This window comes from Myotis daubentonii, chromosome 11 (assembly GCF_963259705.1).
Source record: "Myotis daubentonii chromosome 11, mMyoDau2.1, whole genome shotgun sequence".
Taxonomy (NCBI): domain Eukaryota; kingdom Metazoa; phylum Chordata; class Mammalia; order Chiroptera; family Vespertilionidae; genus Myotis; species Myotis daubentonii.
The window spans coordinates 45,570,680-45,593,542 of NC_081850.1; the positions used below are offsets into that span (position 1 = coordinate 45,570,680).

The 22,863-nt window shown below is 40.5% G+C and overlaps 1 protein-coding gene across 15 annotated transcripts in view; it reads left to right on the forward strand.

Moving 5' to 3' along the window:
- Positions 1-22,863, forward strand: part of TLE4 (TLE family member 4, transcriptional corepressor) — a 146,977-nt gene that overhangs the window by 73,544 nt on the left and 50,570 nt on the right. For 7 of the 15 annotated variants that reach the window (XM_059656994.1, XM_059656982.1, XM_059656990.1 and 4 more), the window contains 2 exons: positions 3,543-3,744; positions 4,996-5,012. The exons of 2 other annotated variants lie outside the window; for them this stretch is intronic. In XM_059656994.1, coding sequence (XP_059512977.1) covers positions 3,543-3,744; positions 4,996-5,012 — 219 coding nt within the window. Of the gene's footprint in view, positions 1-3,539; positions 3,745-4,995; positions 5,013-22,863 lie in introns of all 15 variants that reach the window. 6 more of the 15 variants (XM_059656992.1, XM_059656985.1, XM_059656981.1 and 3 more) reach the window with 1 other exon arrangement.

The window sequence follows — 22,863 nt, forward strand, 5'->3', positions numbered from 1 at the left end:
TTAATTTTTTAGTTTTGATAAAAATCTATGTTTATATAAGATGATAACATTAGTAGATGCTGGGTAAAAGGTATATAGGAACTCTCTTCATATTTAGTAGAAATTTAATTCATCAAGCCCTTTAAATACATATTCATATGACTAAATAGTGGTGCTCTAGGTGCCAGGGGTGCAAAGAGGCCTGATACTGGTCTCTTCATTCCAGAGTCTTGCAATCTTACTGGCAAGCCAGGTCTTCTTGTTCATAAAAAGATGGATAACTGTGCCTTTAAAAGACAGATTGTATCAGTGAATGGTACCAGGAGCCCTGTAAGACACTTGGGGTGTTTGGAAAAGCCTTTGCAGAACAGATGAAACATAAGCTGAGCTGAGATCAGTGAGTGCAGCTTAATTCAGATAAGTAATAGAGAGGTTGTTCTAAGAGAGGAAAGATGACATGAATTTTGAAAAAGAAATTGCCCATGAAATGCAGGGTTGGAATGGAAATGAGCTAATGGAGACTTGTGGTAATCAAAGTATGGGGTGATAAGGGTCTGACTAGTGTGGTGGCAGTAGAAATAAAAGGTTATTTGAGAATGGACAGGAGTCGGTGTTTATGAGTAGAGGAGCACAGAGGAAAAATGAATTGATGGTGACTGATAGATATCTTGACCCAGTGGAAGTTACTTTGGGAATTTGTGTTAAACATTTTCATTTTCAGAAAATGCTGGACTGCCAAGTGGAACTGTTTGGCAAGAAACTAGACCAGAGATCCTGAAGCATGGAAGAGGAGCTAAAGATTTAGGACTCTTCCCCTTTAGTGAGCAGGAGAAGGAAAAGCCCAGAAGGAAATGTAAGGGGCGCAGTCAGAGAGTTGCAGAGCTGCCCTGGTGGTGGCAGAAGCTGAAGAGGGCAAAAGAAGGTTATTTTAATTAAATTTAAAAATATTTATGTGCCAATTAATGTGTAAGGCACTGTTAGGGGCAATGGAGGACACAAAATGTCATTAAAATATAGTTTTTTCCCTCCTGAAAAAAAAATGCTACCTCAAATTCTTTTGGCATTAGATAGGCAGTTCATCTTAAGCAAAATGTTAGGGACCCTGGTATTAAGCTTGCAAGCAGTAGAGCACAATCAGTGGCAGAACAATGAAGATGGGGGAGAGAGAAGAACTGATGGAGCAATGAGATAAGGAGGGGGAAAGATGATCCCCTTGTGCTGGTGAGGGTCAGCCTTGGCGGGAAAGGGGGGCCTCCTCCTCTAAGGCATAGGGCAGAAGAGGGTAAGGGAGTGTTAGAGCTCTTTGGAGGTAGAATAGAGCACAAGTGAGGATCCCAGGAAGTCTTCACTATGAATAGCATGTGCAACTGACAGAGTAGGGTTATAGTTTCTGCCTTTGAAAAGTTCCTGGTCAGATGGAAAAATGGGAATGTTGGTGCTTACTTTTCTCAATATAAGAAAAGAATAAAAGTGAAACACCTGCATCTCTGAAGGTGTTGCTTTTGGCTGCAGGTTTGTTTGTTTTTTGATGTCTAAAGAAATACACGTATCTTTTTAAATAGCTCAGATATCATATGAGTGTCTTGGTGCTCTTTAGTCATCTAGGGTTTGTGTCAGACGTATGTTCTCACAGAGCTTTAGAGTCTAGGAAAGATGATCAGAGAGACATATATGCTGGCTCTTAATAAATGCTTGCCAGTTGCACTCTGGTCTGAGATAGAAAGTAGCTATGTGATCAGCCCGTACACACAAAGTAAAATATTAGGGGATTTAGAGGAGAAAGAGAATTGGAGCAATTTTCTGGCAATTTCGCTTGAACAAGGTCTTGAAATAAATTTGCCATATATTTACCTGAAGGCCTTGTTTTCTTCATAGGCATTATTTTCAACACAATTAGAAAATGTGATTGTGTGCTCATACTTTCTGGTCACAACTAAATAACAATACATAAAGAATTACGAACATGATTTTGGCCACACAAATGAAGAAATACATTATTTTGAACTAGACAGCTAGTTACTGCTTTGGCGGGACTTGGGTGTGGGCATGGTTGGGTGGAGTATTTGGATCATGGCACTGATTTTTCCATCTTATGTATGTCAGCTTGCCTTAGAAGTGTTAGTGCCTAACTACAGTATTTTAAGTGCACGAAGCCAGAATATAGGTGCAGGTCAATTGGAGAAAAGAGCTAGTAATTAGTGCTATGCTTTCACTTTTATAGTCGGACACAGGAAGCCAAATAGAGGGGAAGAGGAAGGAAATAGAAGTAATTTGGGGAGCAGAAAAAATTCTTATTTTTTTCTTTGAAGTACTTTATTTGAAAATAAACACATTTCAGGATCCTTCTTACCAGTGAAGGGAGGCAGAATTTGCCACCTTACATATTTTTAATGAGCTATTTTTTGAAATTCTGCTTAGAAAATTCTAGAAAAGACTATTGGGCTATCATCGGATGGCCCTGACAGGTCATTTATTTAAATGCATTAGTTAAAGTGTAATCACTACAGAAGTTAGAGAATTTCTCAGCACTTGTTCTCATAGAACATTGTTAAGCAGGGTCTCAAGTTGAAGGGATTTCTGTTGAGGGACGTATTAACTCAACATCCTCCCGTCATCTCTCCCCTCCCCCTTTCCACTAGAAGAGGCAGCAAGGCCTGCCCACAGCCAAGCTTGATGCGGCCTCAATCTAGATGCGGCCTCTGCTGAGGTCAAGCACTCCCATTCCAGCCTCTCGAGGGCTTTCTCCGTGTGTTGCCAGTGTGCTGGTAAAAATGACTTTAAACTCTTGTCAGCACAGTTACTGGTGCATGCCTCACAGTCCCACTCAGATAAACCTGTCACAACACAGAGGCGGCTGCCGGGGAAGCGTACAAGGGCAGGCTCCAGCTTTTCATTCGAGCATCACTAAACGTGCACAGAGTGCCCAATTATTTCAGCATTATTGAGCAAGCCTACAGGAGGACCCAAGCCTTGCTACATTAGATTTTCTTTAGTAATTTGCTCAAGTACCGCTGAGGACACTTAAAGGGGCTTAAAACGGTGGCTGCAACCAGTTTCCTTCTCTGGGTTGTTAATTCAGGTTTTCTCTTTCAAATTAACTCGCACTGCATGCTGTGCAGTGATTCTGGGAGAACTGTTTAACACTAATTTTCTCAGTTTTCAGCTTTTTTGTTCAACATAACTGCTTTAACAGTTAGTCACGTATATGTTTTGATTAGAAATGCATGATGGTGCGGCCTTATGTTTTGGAGAACAAAATACAGATGCTTTATTAAAGGAAGCTGAATTTCAGCTATTAAAAGTTACTTAGATAATTTCACTATTTAAAAATTAAGTTATTTACAGTGCATTGCAAAATCCTCAGATCTAAGTCAAAAGACAACATTTCTCCATTAAACATCTTCCTCCCTCCTCTTTTGAATATATATAAAGGTTAAATCTTTCCTTCATGGGTGCTGAGTTTTCAATGATCTTATCGTATGTCTTCTCTCCTTTTATTTGGGTGGGAGCAGGTGCAGATTTAGGGAACAAGTTCAATATCTTGGTCTCATTTCTCACAGCAGCAACAACTCCAGGCCCAGCATTTATCACATGGACATGGTCTGCCTGTGCCTCTGACCCCACACCCTTCAGGGCTACCGCCTCCTGCCATTCCACCCATTGGTAGCAGTGCCGGCCTTCTGGCCCTCTCCAGTGCCCTGGGAGGCCAGTCCCACCTTCCAATTAAAGATGAGAAGAAGCACCATGACAATGATCACCAAAGAGGTGAGCCTGACATTACCTACCTGCTGCTCATGCCATTGTTTATTCTGTTTCTCTCTGGATTGAATTTTACCATAGACTGAACAAAGGATTTCTGCTGGAAGGTAAATTAATTATTGGAAGCAGTCTTTGGCTAAAAGATACCCTAGTGGTTGGCAAGAGTTAATGGCACTCCTCCTAGGCAAGGGCTTCTGTTTCCTAGTTATTACCTTTGATCCCTTGCTACTGTCTCCTAGGTTCCCTGAGTCTAAATCAATAATGAAATTCCACAGTGCTCTGTGTTTGAAATAGTGAGTGTCATTAATAGCTAATTTTCACCAAATCTATTTTGGGGAAAGACTTGCTGATAAAGGCTCACTTTATTGTTTGACAGAATCAATTATTATTTATGAATCAGATCAGCCTATGTAGTACAGTAAAAATCTCACAGGTATGAAAACAATTTTAGTAGTCTGAGTAATTGAGGAAATACAGCCCAAATTAGTGAATCTGTTGGTTTAACTACCTTTCTCATCCAGTCTGATTACAAGCATGAAATTAACTCCTTTCTTTCTATAAAAACACAATTGTTTGTGCAGCATAATTGATTTAAAGGCCAGTTCTGCTCCTTTAGGTTGGTTTCCTCTCTGCACTAAAGGAGCTGATGGTGCAGAGACCTTTTGATGTGACTGTATGTTTGTATGGTGCTTACTAATAATTTTTTTTTTAGTTAATGGCAGAAAAGCAAATGAAAAGGTCTCTCCTAGCCTTCCTTTGTGGGAATTTACTTTTAGCACCAGGATGGTTCATTGGTTGGAAGGGTGTGGCTCATAATTAAAACCTTTTACCTACTCTTGTTGCAGTGTCATTACCATGAATTATAATCCTAGGTAAATGATATTTATCACATGAAATAAATTTCTCATCTCTGATGTTAGAAGCACTGCAATATTTGTTGTCCGGTTATCTTACTGTTATGGTTCTGAGTTAAGGCATTATTATAAACACTTTTATAAGCGGGAAAGTTGATAAGAATATGAATAGGAATATCCAGCTTTAGTTTCCGAAATTGTGTTAAAGGTAGATTGGCTTTTGTGAATCTGGTTGAGTGTTATTAATAATTAACTTTACCGCAAAGTTGACATCTCTGTCATTTATGATTTAGCAGTGTTCAGGTTTGATAAATGTATGCTTTTATGTAAACTAACTAGTTCTTTTCCTTTTTTCTTCTTCCCACCACTTGATCTACATGTGTTGTTGCTGTTTTGCCTGTAGACAGAGACTCCATCAAGGTAGGACTCAAATTCACAGGCAAAGGAATGGTTGTAAGGGGCTCAGAGTGATCTGAGTATAGTGAGTAATGGATTCAAAATTTAGAGAATGATTTGGTGGGCCTTACCAAATAGTGGTTAGCTGCATTTTTGGATTACTTTCAGTTGTGTGGTTAAAATTTTTGAAAATATTAGTTCCATTTCTCTATCAGAATTAGATTTGTATACCAAGATTGAATTATGAGATCTGACTTACATTGCTCATTTTTTATGTCTTGACATGTGAAAAACAAACAAATGGAAAAACTGTTTTTCTTCAGATTTTGGATATAAGATAAATAATAAGGAAATGAAGTAAATAAATTAGTTTATAAGGAAATACGCATTAGTCTCATAGTTTGGGAAATAATTTCATCCTACAAAACTCCTTATCAAAACATTTGTTTAAAATTTTTCTTCACCAGAGATAATCTATAATAATAAAAGCCTAATATGCTGATTAGACCAGACAGCCGAAAGACCTTCCGGATGAAGCCATGGCTGCAAGGCAACCCCCTTGCACAAATTTCGTGTACTGGGCCTCTAGTTTTTTGTGTGTGTTTGTTTTTTTAATTCAATAACATCTTGGTTTCCGGTATAGCAAGTTATTCTCCTTAAGTTTTGCATCTGTCTTACTTGCCTTCTCTGTCAAGTTTTCAGGAACGGAAAAATATCGAGGGTCTAATGCGTTGGATATGCTTGTGTAATACCAGAATGGGATATGCTAAGGATCCCTGATTTTATATAGTAAGCACATAAGAAAAACAGGCTACCATGGCAGGAAATGCGCAAAATGGGATGAAAATTGCTTGATCACTTTTGAGCCAGGCACAATGTAAATATGGTACTGATTATGTATAATTGTATTGTGTATGCCATTGTGTTCTGTGTAAATTAGGAAGGACAGGACAGTTCTCAAGCGGTGGTCAAAGTACAGATGCTGTCAGTTACTTTGCTTGTATTTCACAGTTGAATGTTTTGGAGCACAGGCAGTGAAGTTCTGTATGAAGACTAAAATCTTCCCTTAGAGTCACCTCTGCTATCACTTGGAATGCCTCTTTATTTCTGTCCTTACTCAATCAAAGGGAAGTAGGGTTTTTGCCAAAGGCCTTAAATAATGGAAAATAAAAATTAATGTCTTTTACCCTTTGAGAATCTTTGTAATTTGAAAGGGCATCTGCCTACCCATAGAAATGTCAACATTTACAATTAGAACACACACTGAATTATTTAATTAATGCATTTACAGTAGTATTTTGTTATATAATATACATATCAATACCTAGATTTAAAAGCATTCTTAGACTATAGTAAGTGTTCCACCCTTGTGTGCTTAGGCTGTAGTAAGTATATGCACTGACCAGGATTAGCTGATAGCAGCCATTGGAAAGCCTGTCTAGTTATTCTGAAGCCATAATATAAACAGTGCCTGCCTTTTTATGATAAACTAGAGGCCTGGTGCACAAAAATTTGTGCGCTTGGGGGAGCCCTTCAGCCTGGCCGGTGCCCTCTCGCAGTCTGGGCCTCTCGGGGAATGACCACCTGCTTGCTTAGGCCCACTCCCTGGGGAATTGGGCCTAAGCTGGCAGTCAGACATCCCTCTGGCAGTCCGGGAGCCCTTGGGGGATGTCCACTTGCCAGTGGGGAGCAGGCCTAGCTGCAGTTGGACATCCTTAGCGTTGCTGAGGAGGCGGGAGAGGCTCCCACCACCACCGCTGTACTGGCAGCTGTCAGCCTGGCTTGTGGCTGAGCAGAGCTCCCCCTGTGAGTGCACACTGACCACCAGGGGGCAGCTCCTGCATTGAGCGTCTGCCTCCTGGTGGTCAGTGTGTGTCATAATGACCAGTTATTCCCAGTCGTTCTGCTGTTAGGGTCAATTTGCATATTACCCTTTTATTATATAGGATACATACCTTTAGGCAGGCCAGTGAACTAAACAAAAGCCTTCCCTCCTGCCCCACTCACAGAAAACTGTGAAAATATTTACACTCCAGTGCACACTTTTGTGTCAATTACATTTGATACTCTCTCACACTAGAGTAGGGTGTATTTTGAAACCATCTATACTCATTCAGTATGAGTCTGGGAGTGAGTTTCTAAATGGCTAGAAGCAAGTGGGAAAACATAAAGGAAATAGAGGTGGATGATTTTTCTTGATTTGTTATGGAATGGTAGCCACAAATAGATTGGGGGAGGAGGGTATCCTTCCCAAATTTGAAGTCATCGAGTACCGTTCTGGGCTGGCCTATGGCTTTGCAAGGTGAAATAGTTTGCTAATTTTCTGAACTGTGTTCTGTGATGCTCAGAGAGCAGTTAGTTGCTTGTTCCATCCATTGTTCTCATCCTGTAAGTGGTTCCTGGTTAAGAGGGGCTTTTTATGATTGTCTGCTGTGTGACTTGAGATGGTTTGTATCAGCCAGAGCATGCCAGTTGCCTGCAGCTGGAGTCAGGCTTGTATGGAATAATTTATTCATGCAGGATAATGCTCCTTAACATTTAACAGGTAATGAACGTGACATAAATTTCCTTCTTGCTTTTAATTTTTCCCTTTCCTCTTCTAATGTGCAAACAGGCAGCTCTGGTACTCTAAATAATAAGTAATTTTTGGCCATCTGTCAAAAGGAAATTTCAATACAAATTTAAATTAATGGTGCCTGAAATTTTTTATAGCTCCTCTAAAAGCCTGTAATGTGCAGAAAATTCTGAATCTGCTGGTAGTAATTAGTGTTGCATGTAATGAGGATGTGGGTAGTGTTATACAGCCCCAGTGTAACATTTTGATATGGTAGCAAAATTTTGATTTATACAAGGTTGTGGATAGGTTTAATTGTGAAAGACACTTTAAAATGTTTTCTTGATGTTACAGATTATTAAACAGAGCAGATGTCAGAATAGCTCATAAAATATAAATTTAAAGTTAATGTAAAGATTCAGGTAATTAAAGTGCTTTACCTTTAGGTGTCAAATAAAATGAAAGAAATTCACCTTTAAAAGTGTTGAGCTTTTTCCTCTTTTTTAAAAGTTCTGGGACACTAAACCATATGCTATTGGCTTTATTGATCTTGTTTTCTATATCTCCAGTATCCAGGTTCATTCCTAAGCCTGTTATTTGCAGGCCTGTATCTGAAGTTTTTCAACACTGGTGGTGAATGTAAATATGGACCTAAAGGACAAAGCACTGTAGGAGCCCAAGAATGAACTTATTTGGTGATAAGAAACCAGAACGGTGTATGTTCTAGGGTTGTTGACACCCGCTTGTCACTTGGCTACCCAGTACTCCATGTGCCCAACAGTAAACCCCAGATTTGGGAGCTTAAAATAGCAAGAAACAGACCATGATCCACTCTCACGCTTAGTGGTAGGGTAGAAAGCCCAAAGCTCTAAAAAGCCTCCAAATAGGTTCCCATTTCTCTTTTCTGGGTGGGGGTGTCTCATAGCCTTCTAGAGAGTTTAAAACCATTTCTCTCATCCGTCCAATGAAAAAGCATAAGTGAAAACCAAGGAAGTATGTTCTGAGGTGATGGGTCTTCCCCTTCCTCCTGTCCATCACTCCCACTGAGGGCTGAGAGGTAGAAGTTGGTTGGCTACAAGTGGTGGCAGAGAGGACGTTCCCACATGCTGCCAATTGCTTCCCAGTTGCTTGAGGTTCCAGCTCATGAAGGAGTCATTAGTTTCCTCACATCACTGTCTTTTTTCATCTGAGTGGCTGGAATGAGGGTGATGATTCAGAGCTGTGAAGGACAAATTGCCTAAATCTCAGTACGAATTTGAAGTTGAGAAATTAGTCTAATTATCCACCCCCTTCCAAATGTCTGACAGTTCTAATACCTTCGAGCAAAAAATAGGCACCAAAATCAAGACCAGCTTGATTATAAAGAGCAAAATTCACTATCACCAGCTATTGATTACCCCTATGGCCTCTCCCAACTTGGTATTATCTTGTATGGTTTATTACTGCATAAGACCTTAATATGTAGTATCTACATGGTCCTCCTGAACACAGTAATCTCCTCAAGTCAGGTCTATGAGGGATTTGCCATGTTCTATTTGTAAAATATTGCATTAGTACCTTCCTTACCTCTAAGTGGTATTATTTTTATTATTTCATTGGAATATCTTCCCTCAAATGCTATATGGTCATCAAATAGTATGATCATTTTTAGTGGCTTATACATTGCCAAATTTATCTCTAGAAACACTATCATTTTAACATGCCACCTGCACTTGAGTATGTTTCCACACGATCCTCCAATATTGAACTTTATAGTTTTTGCAATTTTTGCTAGGCTAAGTATGAATTGTGTACTTTAAAAAATTAATATACAGAGTAGGGCAAAAGTAGGTTTACAGTTGTTTGTAGGGAAAATAATACAATAATTAACAAATAATTCAAGAATAAACTGTTTTACATACTCACAACAGTAAACCTACTTTTGCCCCACCCTGTATACAGTTATTTTTTAAGCTGAATACTTTTCTGTGAGTGTATATGCTAAGCTTTTTCTCCTCCTCTGTGGATTCTTTATTTTTAAGTGTTTTCATAATGATCCATTCATTACTTGTTATAAGGCAATGCCTGTTTATTCAACCCCAGCTAGATTTTGGTGTATATTCTATGTAGATGACTAAACCATCATGCATTGCTTTTATTCTTGTCTCTTTCACTTATTTTCTGTTGGCAATAAAGGTTTATCAGTGGGAAATTAGACTAGAGCTGTTTTTCTGTTCAAATTGAAGCGTATGTATGCTTCAGACCAAAAAAGAACTTATGCTGCTGTTAGTTGGTGTTACAGGTGAAAGTGGGTTTTTAGTCTGAATTAACAGAATGATTACATCTTTTTGTCTCTTCTCTTTGTAAATCCAGACTTAATGGTCAGGGTTATAGTCCAGGATCTTGTGTGACCTGTGTGACTTGGTCCACCACCCCCATTTTTCCTGTCTCAGAGGAATATCAGTCTGAAAAGAGATGCCTTTAAGATGTTTACCCCTTGGCATGTACTCTGTGGGAGAATACCAGAGAAGAAACCACTTGAGGAAGGCGGAGCCAGTAGAAGATGGATGGCCATGTTGGTAGAAAAACTAAGTCTAGATTTGTATGTACATGTTAATGATGAACAGTTTAATGAAGTTTACCAGTAATTAAGGGAGTAAAATATCTAGAAATGTATGCTGATCATCAATAAATAGAATTCTTTTTGCATCCTTTAATCTTCAAATACAGACTGCGATGTGCTTAAAATTCAACTCCACTTTCCAAACATAAGTATTAAGATATACTTTCAAGTACATTTTTAAGTAGGGTTTTTAAAATATATTAAGTAAAATTATTTCCTTGTAGGTGGTGCCCCTGATGCCTGTTTCCCACAGAGTAAAGTTCTTTCCCACTAAATTTTTAGCTCCTTGAGGGCAAGAATCAAACTTCTTTGTGGAAGTTCATAGGACAAATCAAAGATTAATTTGAGAAAGGAATTGTAATAGAATTAGGAAAACCCCGACTCTGTGCTGGATATCCTCTCTCCCCCTCGAGGCAAGCTGTGTGTCAATGGGCAAGTCACTTAACTTCCTGTATCTCGAAACTACTACTCTACGCATTTGGAATGTGGATATTTTCTTATGTCATTCAACCCTATCCTAGAAATGAATTTTACAATAAAAACCTTATACCAAAGGATATGTTTCAGCAATAAAATTAGCCATATTATTAGCCAAATAAACACAACGGTGATTATATTTTATTTTGGGTGTTGGGTTGTAGGGGAATAGTTTAGTGGTTTAAATTATGCCTTTTAAGCATTTAATGTTTAACTGGTAATTTGAAGTTCAATGTTTCGGTACTACTGTTGCTTTTTAATTGTTTGTCGAGACATTTGTTTCTACCATGTATTTTACTTTACCTTATCAAAGAACAATCTGGAAGTTTTATTCTATGGGTTTATGATGCATTACTTTTTCAGTATTAATTGGTACCTGCCTCTGGGTGTGTAAGGTTTGTGAAATGTAACAGGTGCTTTGATTCCAGAAAATATGTTGTAATTGTTTGTCCAACAGATGAATAAATATATTTAGGGCACAGCCAGTCCGCATGTGGTGAGCATGATTGGGGGAGACATGCTTGTTTGTTGTGCCCTCTTGTAGGAGTCACCAAAGCAGAACAAATATTAATTAACGGTGGGCTGGTTGTGGGGTCTGCCTTTTCAAGCTGATTTTTGGCAAGGGTGGTTTAATTCTTTTCCTCCATAAATGAACCCTCTTAGTTATAACAAACATTTTCATCCTGATGTCCAGTGTCTTTAATTTTCTTAATTGGAATGCATTTCATCTCTTGCAAAAATACTACACCATAAAGTTTTATATAACTGGCACATGAATTTCACATTTGCTTCTCAAAATGTAGATAATTCTTCCAAATAATTGTTCACCTTTTCTGTATTCTTATACTAACATTTTCCCATAAACCATTCCGGGAAAACCATAAAATCACCCGGGGGATGTGTATTACTCTCATTTCTTGCATTCTTAAATCTACCTCTATCCAACTTAAATATTTTGTTCTACAGTGATTTAAAGTAATTCTGGGTTAAAGACTATACTTGGGGGCCACTACTAACAAAGTTTATAATTTTGGACATGAAGAGGAGTCATATCTAATTATTACATAGCAACTGCTTTGCGACCGGATTGAACAGAATTCCGGCTTCATGAAAGAGGGCTAGAAAGAAGTTTGCTAAGTAATACTTTGTGTAATTCTTTTAAATAAACTTGCTCTTAAGTGAAAGTAATAAAATTGTATTTCAAGATTAAATAATGCTCTTAGATATGACAAATCAAAACTTTAAATCTTGGAAATGATCTAAATATTGAATAAAGTATTACTTTAAGTTGATCAGATTCATTATGCAGAACCAATCCATTTATTTCGTATGTAATAAATTATACTGCTTTAAAAAACATTTTAAGCTTCAAATACTAGTGTTAGAACTTTAATTTGTGTTAATGTGTAATAGTTGTAATTAGTGGACAAGTCCCCCCTCCCCCAGGTTCTATGAGGCCTCCAGTTTTGCTTCCTCAGAAACAGGAAAACAACAGCAGCAAAACACACACACACACACACACACACACACACACACACACACTCACACACATAATCCACTCACGCACAGCCTGCCTGTCTTCCCTCACACTGCTTGATATTCTGTCGCCTCTTCAGCCTCTTCAACCATTTGAATGTTCATGAAAAGCTTACTCTTTCCTGTCCTTTACTACCCTCTCCTTGACTGAATTGCAGGCTGTGAGATGGACATTAAAATGGCTTAAGTATTATAAGTGAACTTTCAAAGATAAGGAGATAAGGTGAGCTTGAGGAATTCTTTTTTATGGAAATGACTCATTAATGAATTGCATCACACCCTAAGGATTCTTGAACTATTTTTCCCAAATTCGTACTTTTCAAGTTGCTGAATGTTCAAATGTAAGGACCAAGGAGGTGGTTAGGTAAATAGGTTAATGATACCACCCAATGAGAGAAGCCATATAATACCACCTCATTTTTATGCATTCTTCCTTATGGTCATTTTCATTATTCTAGAAAATTTTGAGTATTTCATTCATTGATCTTTTTTAAACTTCAGTTTTCTTGAGCGACATTTGGCCTTTTGAACAACAAAATAAAATTGGAAATGCTAATGTTTTAAGCCAACTAAAGGAGGAAAATAAAAATGTCGCCATGGTAACAAAGCTGCTTTCTAGATGGTTTCCTAAGATATGCCTGAACTAGAAGCAGATGTCTGATTTGAGAATCTTGCCTCCTTCAATGTAAACAAATAACTTCTGGGCAGGTGTTGGAAATAATATGGAAATCCTATTAAGGAGCCCTGGGTTCCTGTCAGTCAGGAAGCCCTTGCCACAAAAGGGCTGGTTGTCACATAAAGGAGCAGAGTAAATTCTCATTAGGCTTGAGCTTTTCCCAGGAAATGATTATCTCGGTGTGTTCTTTCTCCTGTGAATTTGAATGTAAGCTGTTGCTTCTACTGATCTATTCACTGGTTTTATTTTCTCCCTCTTCATTCCAGATCCTCTCTCACTCCATCAGCCTGTATTCTCCCCCTCAGCCACCCCTTCCCTTTAGATTAACACTTGATCTGTGCTACTGTTCTGAGAGTTGTGACATTTGTGATTTTAACCTCCCACCTTGAGTGGAGAAGGGGAGGGGAAGAGAAGGAAGGGGGAAGTCAGTCTTCATTTCTGGGCCTTTTGGACAAAGAACCAGGCTGTTGAGGCCGAGTGCTGAGAACTGTTTGGAACTGGCACAGCGAGCAGCAGCCGCAGTCCTGAATGCTGTTCTGTGTACATTTACTTGGAGTTATATTTTTTATGAATTAAGCAGAAACTATAAAAGCATGGAGAGACAGCTTTTTATGAACTTTTATAAACCTCCACTGGTAAGCCTCTAAACCTCCACCGCCCGTCCAATATGGTAGCCACTAGCCACATGAAGCAATTTAAATTTAAATTAGTTTAAATGAAATGATATTGGAAACCCCAGTTTCTCAGTTGCATTAGCCACATTTCAAGTGCTCAGTTGCCACATGTGGCTGTGGCAACTGCCCTACCAATGCAGAGGCAGAACATTCCCATCCTCGTTGGACATTCTGTTTGATAGGAAGAGACTTGGGGCTGATAAGCCTGCTGTTTTTGCTGTTCCATCTGTGAAAACTGACTACCAAAACTGCAAAGCAAGGTTCTTCCCGATGCCCAGGAAATAAGGCATGTGTGTATTGTGGTTTTGTAGCTTCTGTGCTGCTCAGGCATGACCGATGTGGTTGGCTGCACTAATATAGCGATCTTTAAATGGTTGTAGGTGTTCTTTTTCCCTGTGGAACTGATTGAGCAGTTTAACATGGATCTTCTCAAAATGGACCCCTAGGAGATGCATTTTAATGTTCCTAGATAGAAAGAAGTTGTGAGGCAGTTTGGAGGCGATGGTGATGGTGGTGGTGATGGTGATGGTAGGGGGTTTGAAGGCTATGCATAATGATGCTCTTTATAATACTCAGAAGGTTAAATGTGGATAAACACAAAACAAGGCTTTAGAAAAGCTACTCTATTATTATGCAGCATTCTCGGACTATAGCCCCCACGACGCACTTCATAAAGCCAATAAAGCTCGAACTGGTGGTCTCCCGTTGCCCTAGCAACCGACCATGGGGCACAGTGTATGTGAAATGCATGAACATCTGTGAATTAATCTCTTTTAGTTTGTTCTTTCCTTGGCACTGATTGGGCCACTCCGGCTTGTGCCTGTGACATGGTGTGTGGAGGGGTAATCTGGAGCGGTCCCCAGGGCCTTGCCCTAAAGTGGATGGTGGAATGGCAAGTAAGGGGAGATTTATCCTGGTAGTGCATTCAGCAGTGGAGGGATTGGGCCTGACAACTCTCAGTAGGAGATTATTAGCTTACTTTCTGGTGCATGGGGAAATGAATAAAAATTTTTCTAGTAAATCTGAGCATTATTGGGCTGCCCTGAAAAAATAATCTTTAGGGAAAATTGAAATAATCACTTGTGTTTATACCACAGTTATCAGGATTTGAAAGGTCACTGAGTTATATTCTACATCTTTGTCCCAGCCCCAAACCCAGGCCCAGCCTGTGCCCTGGGGATCTCCACCCCGGAGATCTTCCCCCCAGGGATTATAACCAAACTATATTGGACTAGTCTGAACGGGACTCCGGAATTGGCTGCCTTGTCTGGGATCTGTTTTGATAAATCGGGTAGTATCCTAGTCTGACCTTACTTAGAGAAATTTTAAACTAAACTGGTGGCATTTTTGCCCTAGGGAGAATAGAACAAACAATGACTAAATAGAGAAGCACTCAGGAGCAATCCTTTGGTTAGTTACTCCCTCTCTCCTAACAGGCTTTTCCTCACTTCTTCCCCTTTCCTGCCCTTGCCCCCCTCTTGAGACCAGCGCACCACTCTGCAGCCAGTTCAGTTCCTCCTGCCCTGTGCCAGATGCTAACTTGTCACTGTTTTACTCGCCCTTGTCATTTTCAACTAGAGGCCCGGTGCATGGAATTTGTGCACTGGGTGGGGGCGGGGGGGGGGCGGGCCCTCAGCCGGCCTGCGCCCTCTGGCAGTCTGGGAGTCCTTGGACATTCTTAGCACTGCCGTGGAGGCGGAAAAGGATTCCACCACCACCACTGCACTCACCAGCCATGCGCCCGGCTTCTGGCTGAGTGGCGCTCCCCCTGTGGGAGCACACTAACCACCAGGGGGCAGCTCCTGCATCGAGTGTCTGCCCCCTGGTGGCCAATGCACATCATAGTGACCTATCATTTCACTGTTCAGTCAATTTGCATATTAGGCTTTTATTATACCCATCTCTTCTCTTCCTTTTTCTCCTCCCCTTATTTTTCCTCTTCTTGCATTATTCCTTAAGAGTCAACCCTTTTTCTTTCAAGGGAAGAAAGAAAGACTATTACATTTGACTCCTCACTCATGCTGGATGTGGTCCGTATGTTTAATATTTAGGATGAGAAATTTCTCTAATAAGTGTATTAAGACTAAAGTGTGAGCTGCATGCTAGTCCATTCAATTTGCTTGATTGCCATTAATATTGAGGGCACTTAAGTAGGAAGAACTACTTGTTGATCTGTGCATGTTTTCCTTTGGACATTAAAAAGGTACCACTGTAGTTTTGTAGCGGAGAGATTTTCTTGATTTACTGTTAGATAACTAACCAAAAATGATTATTTTAATGGTTTCTGACTTTGAAACCTGTTGGTGTTGATAGATAAGCTTAAAAATTGAGCAATGAAGTCTAAATAAAATATTTAAAGGTAGTAGGTATTGATTTGGCAGCCAGAGGGCAAATAGGTCTGCATTGCATTATTGGGGGCACATAGTAAAGATTAGATTCAATTCCTGGCCTCAAACCATTTTTCTATTAAAGTATGGAACTGAGATAATGCTGCCTTCTGTGGAGAGTAAAATATATTAATGGATTGTTCTTCTTCATTTCTCTCAGCTTCCGGTTAGTTCTGAATTCCTTAAAAATGTGCACGTAAAACTAGCTTATGATTGGAGGGCTGGCTTCTGAAGGCAGTATTCCCAGGAAGCTGCCAGGGCTGATATGCAAATACATGCAAACAGGGAGCCTTTAGCAAACATTGACAGCAACACTAGTGGTGACCATCTATAGACTCCCAATCTTGACCTTGCCTTTTGCTGGCATTCAGTTAGTGTTTTGTAGGAATCAGCAAAAGAAAATACTCATGTCGGACTTGTGGGTGTTTGAACCCCCTCACTTGCTTTACTGGCAGTTTCTTTTAAAAGTTTTTTGTTGCTGCTCTCAGTAAATAGCCCCATTTTTATTCAGATGATATTTTATTCTTTCAGGTACCAACTTTCTAGAAATACAGCTTCAGAAATACAACAGTTAAAAGCATTACTAGAGCCCGTTAGAAGGAAGTAGAGCCCTAACAGGTTTGGCTCAGTGGATAGAGCGTCGGCCTACGGACTGAAGGGTCCCAGGTTCGATTCTGGTCAAGGGCATGTACCTTGGTTGCGGGCACATCCCCAGTGGGGGGCGTGCAGGAGGCAGCTGATCAATGTTTCTCTCTCATCGATGTTTCTAACTCTCTATCCCTCTCCCTTCCTCTCTGTAAAAAATCAATAAAATATATTTTTTAAAAAAAGAAGGAAGTAGAATTCTCAAGTTGTGTTTTTCATATCCTATGTTAGTATTTGGTTTTTGAAAGCACAATTCTTTATGCCCCAAACTGAAAAATTTTAGACCCTTGTAGTAAGAAGGGAAAATTCCACCAGTGATAAATGGCAGTGAGTAAACTGGCTATGATGAAGAATGAAAATTAGTTTGAATGAGTTTGACTCTGTTGTTTCCTTCATCTGTGTTTGACTGTGTTAAAAGCAGTAATTTTGTAATGTGGATGTTCAAAGGCTGGGAAGGGAAAGAGATCACAAACAATCTAGAAGAGAAAAGGTCTCTAGCATTCATATTTTTTTATCCCTACTGTATGTGATAGCCCAGCAAACAGCAATAATCTTTGACTTTTATTTTTAATTATTACTGTATTTTTAAAGAATTTATAGAAATAAAATGAACATTTTCATTACTGGTGTGGCTATGTGGACCTGTAAAAACAAAAGGTATTCAAGAGGAAAAATTCTTGCATGGTTTTCTTAAATACAGATTATAGTGCATCGGGTGATAGTACTCATCTCAAAAGGTGGAGTCCCTAAAACTGAATATGATACCTTCCTGTTGGGACCACCCCTGGCAATTGTGGGGCCTGGAAAAGAATAAAAGTGAAGGCCCTCATATATGTCTGAGTATTTAAAAGTTATAAATCCACTTAATAAATATACCCTCATTATGATCTGAAAGGCCAAGTTTGAACTTTAATTTCTCAGGCTCCTTGCCTTTTATTGCTGGCACCACGGGGCTATACCCTCCCCCCCTTTTTTTTTCTTCCTCACATCAAAGCTTCCTTTCACCCCAGTGGCTTCCCTTAGGTCTAAGTGTGCTCAAACCAACAGCTTAGTTTACCCCTGAAAATCCCAGGAAAAAGACTGATCAATCCTGAACTTGGGCTTTGGGGAAGGGAATTTCAGGGTCCTGGTATCCAGCTCATGGTCTAGAGCGGGTGGGCAGAGTGTGGGCCTGTTCCCTTGGTCCTGAGGAGGGGCTTAGCCACATGAGGGCCCAGACCCCAGGTCAGGGGCCCCTCTTGCCAGGCTGTTCGGTTTGTATATGATTTCAGGAGCCATACACTTAAGAGGAAGGAAAGGGAAGTGGGAATTTGCAACTGTTGCCTCTCAAAATAATTCTTTGTTAAATGAACATCAACATTTTAATCAAAATTAGTCCATAAATTGATATTCTAAAATACAATCTTTAGAAACAGGTTTTTTTTTTTTGTTTTTTTTTTAGAAACAGGTATTTTTAAACTATGCTTTGTAACTTGTTAATACATGTCTAACTGCATTTTAAAATACTCCTAAAAATCATAAACACATACTGCACCTATTGGCAGCGCTTATGAAAGGGAGGGGTTAATTTTTAAAGTCGAACAAGGTAAAAGATGGCCAAGGGCCATGGTTGTGGGTTGTTCTGACGGCTGAGTCCCAGACTGGTCCATAGTGAAGCTTCAGCCTGTGGTGGTAGTGCCAAGCCAGGTTAGACTTAACAGAATTAGATGGAGAGGCTGGGCTCGAGATTATCCTTGGGAACTAACCCGGGTCATGATTCCTGTTTTCATCTGTTTTTGTTCCTTTCTTGTGCTTCCACACGGGCAGTTGGACAGCTGGAAGTGTCACAGAAATATTTCAAGAGCCCTGTTTAGTAGTTTACATGGAAAGTTGTTGAATAATTCACATAACAAATGATTAGACAAGCACTTGTCCATCTGACTGAATTATTGTCCGTGTTTGCCCACACCGCATAGGAGGCTCAAGGCGTTTCCTCCTCCAGTGGGCATGCAGTGGCTGGATTGGCCCATCTAGTTACTGGGTTTCAGTCTTTTGTTGACACTGTTGTAAATGAAAGCAGCCCAAGTGAGCTCAGAGCAGTTGGGCTGGATAATTGTGAAGGATTCATGCTTGTTGCTGTTACCCCCAGTGTTTGCAGTGGGTTGTTTGCTTTGACTTTTGTTGAACTGTTGACAAAAGCATTAGATACAAATGGGAACAAATAAAGTGGTGAGATGCCAGGAGGGCTTGGCAGCAGTTGTGGTTTTCATTCTGACTTAAATGGGGGATGTCAGAACTTATCTAGATGGGAAATGGAAGGTGTAAAGTGTGTGTGTGTGTGTGTGTGTGTGTGTGTGTGTGTGTGTGTGTAGCTGTTTTCTTTTCAGGTACCAAACTGGAAAGTCCTTTGCTGTTTATTACCTTGGCTCAAAGAGGTGAGAGAATTAAGGAGCCACCATGTCTTATAACCTTTAAAAAGCCACCTTATACGTATGTCCTTCAGGTGTGTTGCTGGCCAGGAATGCTGTAACAGAAATAGTTTCTGGACTCCCCCTCCCCAACTTAGGAAAAAAAAAAGCTTTTTTAGTAATGGAAGTATTTTGGCTTGGGGAGATGACAGGCATGACATTGAGGTAGAGAGGATTAAGAAAAACAGTATACGCTAAAATAGTATAGCTAGGAAAATGGAAGTCATTTACTGGAACGCTTTTAATTTGGTTTAAACAAAATACTCTTTTGTATATTCAAATTGGGAGTAGCTCAGCTGTTGTGAAGCCAGAAAATTAATGGTATTTTTAGTGAAATAGCAAAAGCATGTCAACAACATAGCTGCAGATGATAATGCTGGTACTTTATTCATGAGGAATTATCAATGCAGGTTACCGGACAGCATAGTGTGACTGAAAATGATTGAGTGTCGGGGAAGCCGCTGTCCTTCTGCTCGGTGATTTCATTTTGCATTTAGTCCTTCCACAGGCTTCATTTGTGCATGTATTTTCCCTAGCACCAACCAAAATATAGAGTCTTCTTGGCTGAGGATTGTGTGCATATTTCTCCCTTTAAAATTTCTTGAAATGAAAGTTCTCTTTGAGTATTGCCTTAAAAGCTGCAGAGTGTGTTTTCTGTGCGCAGATGGTCAGTGGAGGTGGGCAGGCTTCAGAGAAAAGTCTCTGCAGATTTCATCTGAATAGGGCTACAGGAGTTGTTTAAAGGCACTAACCAGCACAGCTCACCAGAATGCAGTAGGTGGGTAACTGGCACAGAATTGCCTTCCCTGGCAAGGAAAGGATTTGGAATACTGGGGAGTCCCAGTGCTGGACCAAGGAGAAACCGGGTGCTTCCTTTTTCTGTGTTCTGTTCTCCTACCTCCTCTGTTACATTCCCCTCCCCTACTAGTGACAAGAAGAATGGCTTGTACCTCTGTGTCATTGTTCTTTGGTTCCAGTACCTCATATGACCAAGTCCTAAGGAATTATAGCGGGAAATGATAATCTACTATGTTATGTTAAAAATGGGAATGGTAGACTATTTTGATCATTTTAGCATTTCTGGTCCTAGAGACTATAGTCAGTTGATAGGTGGTGACTTTATGGGTAAACAGAAATGGTAGTGTATATTACAGGACTGTGCTCTGTAGTTTGCTAAAAAGGAACGCAAAATTAATGCTCCCCAGGTTTCAGGTCACAGGTGACATTTTGCTTATTTCAATACTAGATCATTAAGTGTAGGGACCTAGATCTGAAGTTTGTAAGGAAGAAGCCCCTGAAAGATCTGGTACTGAGTGGAGGAAAATGCATCCCTGTGACTGAGAAGTTGGTGTCTTCCGGGGTTTTGTCCTCAGGAGACGGGGTGAGGAAATCATACAAGTTAGGAAACTTTAAAAGATAGTGAGGCAAGAAGTTTATCATTGTTAACAAGCTAGAAGAAGAAAAGAGAGATTGAGCCGAGACTCCAGACTTGACTCAGCATGACTCCAAAATTATGAGTGACCGTGGGCAAAAACACAATAAAAGGCTCACAAGTGAAAAAAATGAGTTCAAGAGAAATTGACTTAGCCAAGACAAATAGATTGGTACCTGCACCCCTCAGGCAGTGTCCAGAGCTACAAGAGTAAGCATATTTTGGAAGAGGCCGGTTTTATAGACAGATGGGTCTGTCTTCCCTCCTCCTCCTTTCCCACTACTCAATGGGTATTATTATGCTCACTGTGCTCTTACAGCTAAAATAACACGCTTGAAAAGAGTGACTCAGGGTGGCTCTTTGTACGCTCTGTATGAACCACATTACTGAAGTGGGAAGCTGGTGTGTGTTGTGACCTATCCACATCTGTGCATGTGACACCCTGTGACCTCTAGTCAGCCTGCAGGTGAGAGACAGTGCTGGGATACTGGTTAGAAACTCAAGCTCAGGAGTCAGGGGGCCTGGGTTCAACTCCTGCCTTCGACATTTACCAACCTGTGACTTTGGCGAGCTACTTCTCTCACATTCTGTTTACTCCTAACAGGGATAGTAAAGGCAACTTTTCAAAGGTGCCTGATACTTAGGTACTGTTTTGTTGTTGTTTTTTAATACACAATATGGATAATTTGAAAATAACTTATTTTTCATTTATTCTTTTGGGGTTTAATCTTTAAATTAACTTGCATTCCACAGGCAAGCACCAGACTGACAGCAGAAAAGAAGTAAACTAGAAATGTGCCAGGCTGTGGGGAAAATTATTCTGGGATTAAAATTTTGCTGTAAAAAAAATCTACAAAATGGATCTTGTACGTGCAGATGGTTGAGAATTAACTTTAGCTGATCTGAGCACATATTTAATTCCAAAAGGGATTTCAGGTTTCGGGATAGTTCAGCCTCGGCTGAGAACGTGACTTTTATGTATTTTACAGCAAAAACCACTTGCCACTCATAATAGATGAAATTGGAGACCAAACAGGGAGAACCTTGTGGGTTCCTGTCAGTCTCAATCTAAATCCTCCTTTTACAAGTGATTGACCTGCTGTGCTGGCTCTGTGTGCTTCTGGTGGGAGGAGAAGCTACTAACTAGCCTGACAGGCACTGAGGGAGTGGCCTTCGACCATGGTCCTTGTGTTTCGCAGAGAGCCTCTGTTATTGCCATGTCAGATTATCTGTAAAATGGACTTCTCCTGCCAGTCTGGTAAGCCATAACAATTCTGCCCCCCGCCCCCCCTCCTAATTGTGTGGGGAGAAGGGAATACACCCAACAGATGCTTGTGGAGCAGGGGAGAGACTTGCTGCTTTCCATTATTTTACTACCCAGACGCCTAATCCCCTGTCAGCAGGTTGGCTGTTTTGGAAAGGAACATATTTCCCTGCACTGTAACGCTGATTGATCTGCAGCTCCTTTTTTCCCTTCAGGCTGAGTTAACAGGAGTCTCACGAGGCAGTGACAAGCAGACTGGAAACATATTTTGGCAGGGGTGCCTCTGAGGAAAAAAGGACATTTGCAATATTGAGGGTGCTCTAGGGACAGCAGGCTCAGGCCCAGCGGAGCAGGGTAAGGACAGAGCCCAGCCCTGTTTGAGGAATGCTCTCATAAATGTGAATGGTGAGAAGAGGGGGTTCCCACGGGGTGATAGCCTGGTTGCTGTGTTTTCAGTATAGAGGTTAGCCCCAGTTTCTCAAAAAATTGTCAGTCTGAAAGATTTTATACTGCTTGTGCTTTTTAGGCTGTTGGAATATTACTTGTCTTCGCTTATTTTTTGGCGTGTGCCATTTCAGTGATCCGATCTCTCTGCACACTGTCTTTCTCAGAGCTTACCAAATGAGGGAACTCCCTGTCTCCTCTCATGGGGAGAGGCTGTCCAGAATGTGAATTCGCATTACTCAGAGTCATGCCAACAGGGTTCTAGCAAATTTCCATGTTATCTTAATAGGAATGATGAGAGGGCCAGAGTTCTGAAAAGAGGATCCACTCTGGGCATAGGGTGGTGCTTGCCCTCATGGGGAGGATGCTGACAGAGCCAGGTTTCCCACTGGGGCTGGGCCTCCAAGGGCATTTGAGCAGATAGGATGTCAGCTCTCCACGGTGCCAGGGCCACCTGGCAAAGCCTTGCAAGTGTCTTTCAGGTGACTGTTTTTATAAGAATTACCTCCTGGAAGTTCAGTGCCATCTCCCTAGATGATGTTTTCTTTGAGAATAGGACCTGGGGGCCATCAAGTGGCCCATTCAACAACCACCAAACCTTTGTAATTAGGAAAGTGATATCTCCACCAAAGGCCCAGGAAGCCTTGCTGGGGTCAGCTGTGCTTGAGAATTCCTGGCTCTTTGCATTTCTCTACTTTCTCCTACCTGAGATGTCACTTCGGAAAGTTTTTTAGCTC